The following is a 7,356-nucleotide window of genomic DNA, read 5'->3' as shown; positions in this document are numbered from 1 at the left end:
TTACTAAAAGATTTTATAGAAAAAAAGGACAACAAAAAAAAAGAGTGCCAAACGTCCCACAGGTGGGACGGTGACAGTTAAGGGGTTAAATGACCAGACACTCATATTCAATTTTCTTGTGCTCAGAATATTTAATAAAACGTTTATTTTAATGTAAACCAAAGTTTATCATCAAACATTTCTGCCCACTTGAGGACTGGCAACTGTTTTTAAAGCATAATTTGCTAGTGTTTTACATGTCATCATAGCATTTCACTCATTTAAATACACTGGTTTATGTTTCCTAACAGATCTAACAATCAGGCCCTGAAGGTGGCAGGAGTGACTCTGCTGGTTGGCATACTGATCGCAGGTCAGGCCTTCACCGCCTACATGGCCTACAGCCAGAAGGAGCAGCTCAACACCCTGGAGAGACGCAGCGACCGCCTGCAGGAGATCAGCCGCAAGTCTGGTCAGTGAGCTTCATTTACATCCACTGTAATATTTTTATTTTATGGGCCTCTCATCATGCTACCTTTTAAATCACCCTTAACCCATTACCACAGATGTCCTCTAATGAAAGCATAATAATACAGACTTTCTTCCTTTTTTTTTGTGCAGTCATGCGTGCCCCCTTGCAAATGCATCTCCCCATGAGCTCTCTCGCTCTGACATATGAGGAGGCGCCCAAGGAGAAGAAGGTAAGTTGTCCTCTTGAATGTGTTTTAATGTGGGCTGACGGCCACTTGATGTCAGGATTGAGTTAGAAAACGAAATCAAGTTTTAAAGCAGTGTTTCTCAAATGGTTTTGCTTTAGAAATGATGACTATCAAAACAGGAAGCGATAAATGAAAATATAAAATTATGGAATATATAAATCCTGCCATCTACAGATTTCTCATCTCATTCATGCTTTTTTTTGTCATTATGCTCTGTTTTTCAGGATTCCTCTTCCTCAACTCCTAAACCAGGTATCGAGATCTTGCCATTTTGAATCAAAGTAGCAGTTTCATGTCCTTTGCTCACACATATATGTATTTTCTGTCCCACAGAGCTCACCCAGTGCCAGAAGGAGGCTTCTGGGGAGGTCAAGGGTCTCCTGCCATCCTTCCGCCCCAGGTGTGATGAGAATGGAGACTATCTGGCCCAGCAGTGCTGGGACAAGACTGACTGGTGCTGGTGTGTGGACAAGAACGGCGTTGAGATTCATGATTCCCTGACTAACACCAGTGATACTAAGTGTCAGGGCTTCAATTCCGGTATGAGCTGAATATCTGTGTTGCCATGGGAGCTGAATTATTCTGTGGCATACATGACCTACTCACATTAATTATATTAATATCAAGAGTAGTAAATGTGCTACATCTTCAAAAAGAAATAAAATACAGTTTTCCTTTTATGTGTGTCACATAATTTAAAGCAACTGTAAGTAAGTTTTTTTTTTTTAAATATCCGTTTCAAAAACCATTCTGATGGTACAGTGACTGGCTTCTGTTTCTTTCCCACATTCCTCAAACGTTTTTTTTTCTGGCAATATGCAAGTTTGGAGAGCAGGTACGAAATTCTGCGAAAAAGGGCAGGTTTCTTTACAGCAGCAACAAATACATGTGAAATGCTATTCACAGTTACGACAGCATATTCACTTGCATATTGTTTTCATTTAGCAGTTTCACATTTAAAATGTAGTCAGTGGTGTTATATGATATGCAACTCTAATATAAATCATTCTTCACTGTTCCTTATTTTAGCTGATAAAGTGGTGTTGGAGTCTCTGGTGGGGACAGATGGCCAGTGAAAAGGAGCAGCGAGGAGCAGTTAAAACATAAATATAATTTTCTGGTATCTTTAACTTTAACACTTGTACTTTCACATTTACTTTAGATTTATGGTTTGGTTTGAGGTAAACTTCTTCATTCAGTCTATTAAGATATGTTGCTGTCACAATAGCAGAAATCTAAAATAAAGTTAATTGTTTTGTATTGTACTGGTAATTATTACAGACTATAGTAGATTAACTTCAGCTGTGTTGACCTTTTATGAAAAGCTTTGACTTGATGGCATTTTGGATGGCTTGTTTTTTTAACTAACCTTTAATGTTCTTTTATTGTGAGTGTAAAATGGATCAAGAGAGCTAAGTAATATATAGAAAGATAGCTGAAATTGGATGATGGATAGCTAACAAAGATGGACAATAAAATTAATTACTAACTACTTGTGTGCTCTGTGTCTGATTTAGACAAATTCCTGTAACTTTAAGTTGTATGGCAAAGTCTAAAGGCTGATGTTTTTTTGCATGGCTCCAAAGATGCTTTGCAAATATTTTTGGATTTTTACATTTACCTTTGTAATTAAGGCTAGAACACACAGAGATATTACAAAAATAGATGGACCTTTATGTACAACTGAAAAGATAATAAACCAGCAGAGCTGTGTGAAAGAGCATAAAGTGAGAAAGACACTAACCAAATACAGACTGAGTGATCACTGTCTGGCTATAGAGAGAGGAGATAGCAGCCGCCAGAGCAGAGACTGTTCACTGTGCTCTCAGAGAGCTGTGGAAACTGAAGAACACTTCCTGCTGCAATGTGACCACTATCAGAACATTCCATCTACTTCCCAAAATTTCACCTAATTTTATGGCTCTACCAAATCCAGAAAAATTAAGACATACATCGGGAGAAAACTCCAGCTTGATCACAACAGCATCAAAAGCTGTAACAGCTTGCCACAAACTAAGAGAGTCAGCCAGCGGACAAAACTAAAGTCTGAAATATTATCACATTCTTAATGTCTCAATGTATTTTTTTTGTCTTGATCACTTTCTTATTTCTTGTTTATAAAACATGTATCCATTTATTTACTTATTTTATTCATTGCTCATGTAATGGCCAATGCTTTGGCAATACTGCACAAGTGTGTGTGTGTGTGTGTGTGTGTGAGAGAGAGAGTTCTGATGGCATAAGAGGGGTGCATATGGGATTTTATCTTACTAAAATTACATTGATTTGTATATCATGGTCTGACATTCCAAAACATGTTTAAGGATTTGTCTCTTTGCCTCTTCATTTTTTCCAATTAAAAATAATTGACCATACATTTTCTTGACCCAATTTAAGGTTTTGTTTATTAAAATACATTTTCAAAAATTCTTGTAAAAACACATGCAATGTATGTAAAATAATCTATCCAAAAATCTATCACACATTATGGCAAAAATGTGAGTAAAAAAACTTTACTCACATAAAGCAAAGGAAAATAATTCCTATTATTCAAAACTTTTCTTTTGAAATAATTCTTTACACAGAAAAGGTATGCATTATGATATGGATTACACTTTAAAACCACACCACTGAATTCAATACGCCATCTGAAAATCAGTTCTCATCTTCTAACTGGACTGCTTCCTGTTTTCTGTTTCACTTCCAAAATGCTGACTTTCATTAATATTTAATACAAGCAGAAGTGGAAGAGTTGAGTGTGGTAAAGTGCAACATTTATTTATCCAACAAATGTATAAAAGGCTTCAGCTACTCGAGTCCAGCAATCTGATATTTGACAGCTACAGGAATTGTTCAATGGCAGACATTATTTACAGAGTGTGTTGTGCCTGATTGTTCACCTGTTTTAGTGCAAACCTCTATTTAAAAGAAAAAAAATATTTATGTAACAGACAGAACATTAACACTTGAAGCATATTAAGGACTGATAAAGCTTTGGCCATCTGTACCATCCATTTGACAGCTACAGGAATTGTTCAATGGCAGACATTATTTACAGAGTGTGTTGTGCCTGACTGTTTTAGTGCAAACCTCTATTTAAAAGAAAAAAAATATTTATGTAACAGACAGAACATTAACACTTGAAGCATATTAAGGACTGATAAAGCTTTGGCCATCTGTACCATCATAAGGAATTTAGGTATAGAGTCTTTCAAAAAAGAAGCTGCTGTAACAGCACAGACCTACCCCATTTTAAATAGAAAACTATATAAAACTGCTAACCTGAGAAGCTCAATTATTTTAGACACCAAAATATCTAAATACATCCAGTTATTCTATGTGGTCTGATGAGTGGCACCTCAGTTGAGGTACATGTTGAAGTTTTTGGATGAGGCACCATTTCTGAGTTTGTATCATTTTGGCTCCCTCTATCTCTTCTTGAATGGGCTGAAGTAGTTTTTTATGGACTGCTCAACATTAGGCACTTGATAGCTCTGAGCAGCATAGATGCCTGTGCATGTTCCTACAAGAACTCCCAGGATTGCAGAGGAGCGGAGCTTTGCCACCACATACCCAGCCAAAAAGCCCTTGAGGAAGGGAGAACTGAGCACACTTCCACCCTAAATTGAGGAAGAGGGCAAAAAACAGTGAGTGAGAGAGAAACTTGAACACAGAACTTCATTAAACAAAATGATCATATGGACCCTTTTCACATTTACGGGATTGGAACATACTCCAACACTGAATTTGAATATTGAGTAAAAAAAATTGAGCGTACAGCGGTTTAAAGTGCAACAGTCCAGTTCTGTCCAGATTATTTAAACTTATTTTTTATAAGCAATCATGTTTAACATTGGAATTCCTTATTGATAAACAACATTGCCCCAAAGAAATCTTTGTAGAAAATCAAAACAAGCAATTTGCACCAAAGGAACTCGACTTTAGTGCCTTCCACTCCCATGAATGATGCACTGCAAATGGCATATTCGAGTCTATATAAATGCATATTTTGCAATAAACATAAAATATTTTGTTTCAATATACATAATCAACAGTTTTAGATTTATCCATTATTTTTATTTTGTCATTCTTGGGATTGTAGTTCTTTCCCTCATTTACGTCGTAAAGAACGCAATTTTGTCTGATTTTCAAATACTTTTTTGCTTCAAATCAAAGTTTGTAGTGTTGTGAATCACCTCAGAGATGGCTAGTTAATGGCTTTTTGATAAAGACTTTTTAAATCTCTATGGGAAGAAAGAATAGAAAAAAATACTTCTGGAAACAAGGCTGCTGAAAAACTTGACTGGCATTGTTGCACTCTCACAGCAGTGTTCACATTTTTTTTGTTTTTCTAATGAAAATATCCTCCTGAGAACCAGAAGAAAAAAAAGGTTTTGTGAATTTTGTTGTTTTTTATGTCATTCAATTTGTTGGAGCATAAGAAACAAATGGAGAAAAAAAACATCTTTGAAAAAATATCTTTATTCATATTTTATTCTATGTCCTTTGTAGAGGATGTCAGGACTAATTATTCAAAACAAAACAAAAAAGATAGACATGAAAGGGCATGTGTAGGCAAAAACAATGTTTTATTTTAGTTTTCAGTTTATTTTTAACCAAACTTTGTACAAAGATGATTCTCAACTATGTTTTGAAAATTATAACAATGATTTGATATACTATTTTACTTTATGCAATATGTGCATAACTGTCCATAAATTGGTATTCCCATTCTATACAATGTATATATTGATTGATAATTAATTTCTTTCCCTATTGACTTCTTGTGTCTCCCCAAAATGCCTCATTAACATGCTGTTTGTCCTGGTGGCCTCTACAGAAGACAAGTATGCCCGGTTTCATAACAAAAACTCATATTCCGATTTGAAACCCCATAACATTTTCCTGAAAGGTTTATTTACAATTTGAAAATTAGTCCGATTTAATTGATAATTACAAAATTACAAAACATAATTATCATATTTCCCTAAGAGTGCGAATTTTGATCATTCTGTTAATATCGGTCATTTTTAAAGACCAAGGAGAGAGAGTGTTTATGGTCAAACCTCCAAACATTTTTGATCTCTTAAAAAGCCCTGTATGTGCTCTGTACAGGACATCCAGACTTACTGTGGCATGTATGGTCTCAGAGGTATTCCCTCAAATATAATGTCCTCTACAGAGGACAGACGTCTATGCCTGGGACCCAGGAGGGAATAAACATGCTAGATTTACGACGTTAATTGTTGCGGAAATGCGTCATCGCAGTGCGTGAAAGAGGTCCATTGCCGACTTTCCCTTTAAAGGATATTATTGTGTACTATGAAAACAATGTTAACAAAGGTCTTGAATACATTGTTAATTTATTCATATTACTGGCAAAATGTTATATACATAAACAAAAATGCTTAAATTCATCCCCAATATTTAAGGTATTTTTAGTGGAATTTGATTGTTTTATATCTTCTCTGAAATTGTTAAAAAACAAAAAGTCATTAACATGTTTAAAATATTATGACATTATTTTCAGTGCCCGTTACTAATTAATGTCACACTTTGTATAGCACTGACTGTCTTATGCTATGCTCTGTTTGTTATTTGTTCTATTTTCATTAATAAAAAAAAAGAAAAAAGAAATTGCTGACTTTCCCCTTGTCCAAATACCCACACTTGTGTTCTTGGCCACTTGAGAGCACGTGCGCGCGACAGGAAGTAAGTGTGCAAGTCTGTCTCATGTCTTCAAAATGCCAAAGTGCAGTGCCCTTAACGGATACTAAATCCACACTATCTCGAATACCGCTCCAGAGCGCTATTCAAGGCTAAGTGTATCCCATCATGCATCATGTTCTGGAAATAAATCATGAGACTTTTTGCCGAGATCTCGCGAGAGGTCACGGAAACCTTTCCAATGTAAGTTAAATATTAATATAATAATTCGATATTACAAATAATTTGGCAGAAAAAGACTGCAAGTGTGGGTATTTGGGCAAAGACTGCAAGTGTGGGTATTTGGACAAAGCCTATGACAAAAATCTGAAGTCCTACCGTTACCTGTGGAATCCCAACTCCGACTTGATCCTCCACCCGACGCTGAATGTTATCGAGCTGGTCTTTAAGCAGAGACAGGGCTTTCAGCTGCCTGAATGGATCCTGTTCAAGAAAGACAAATACTGAGAAGCCAACAACAAAGCAACCCCAGCATAGCTGTCAGCGATATGAGTCATCTATCAGACGTGTTTCTGTCAAGTATTGTTAAAGGACATTTAAGGATACGATAAAGCACAAGTTATTAACATAACAGACAGATAAAAAATACATGGAACTGACTCATGTCTGTTGAACTTGCGCCAATGAGACCAGCTAAAACAGTACGAAACATCATATTTTGTTTTCTTTCCGTGATCTCGCTGTCCAAAAACGCTATGCAAAATAGCTAAACCGTAATCGAGAACAGTATCAACATTACAGAACAGAAAGTGACTTATGAAACAACGTCTAGGTAAGTTCGGCGGCGCACCAACCTTCTTCTTCTTCTTCTTTGACGTTTTATGGCGGTTGGCAAACCAGCTTTAGGTGCATTTACCGCCACCTACTAGGATGGAGTGTGGAGCAATGACGTTAAAGGAAAACTAAAAACTAAAAAAATAAATAAATAAAT

The 7,356-nt window shown here is 36.0% G+C and overlaps 1 protein-coding gene across 1 annotated transcript; it reads left to right on the top strand.

The window, feature by feature from the left end:
• Positions 1 to 261: 261 nt before the first annotated feature.
• Positions 262 to 2,190, top strand: LOC107588768 (H-2 class II histocompatibility antigen gamma chain-like). The gene is made up of 5 exons (XM_016277003.1): positions 262 to 451; positions 601 to 680; positions 923 to 950; positions 1,032 to 1,238; positions 1,728 to 2,190. Exons 1-5 carry the CDS (start codon positions 277 to 279, stop codon positions 1,772 to 1,774), a joined length of 537 nt encoding a protein of 178 aa, XP_016132489.1. The 5' UTR covers positions 262 to 276; the 3' UTR covers positions 1,775 to 2,190.
• Positions 2,191 to 7,356: the final 5,166 nt, after the last annotated feature.

This window comes from Sinocyclocheilus grahami, unplaced genomic scaffold, assembly GCF_001515645.1.
Source record: "Sinocyclocheilus grahami isolate Dianchi unplaced genomic scaffold, SAMN03320097.WGS_v1.1 scaffold107.1, whole genome shotgun sequence".
NCBI classification, from domain to species: domain Eukaryota; kingdom Metazoa; phylum Chordata; class Actinopteri; order Cypriniformes; family Cyprinidae; genus Sinocyclocheilus; species Sinocyclocheilus grahami.
Note: the sequence above shows the minus strand (reverse complement) of the source record. Positions and strands in the feature narration are given on the sequence as shown.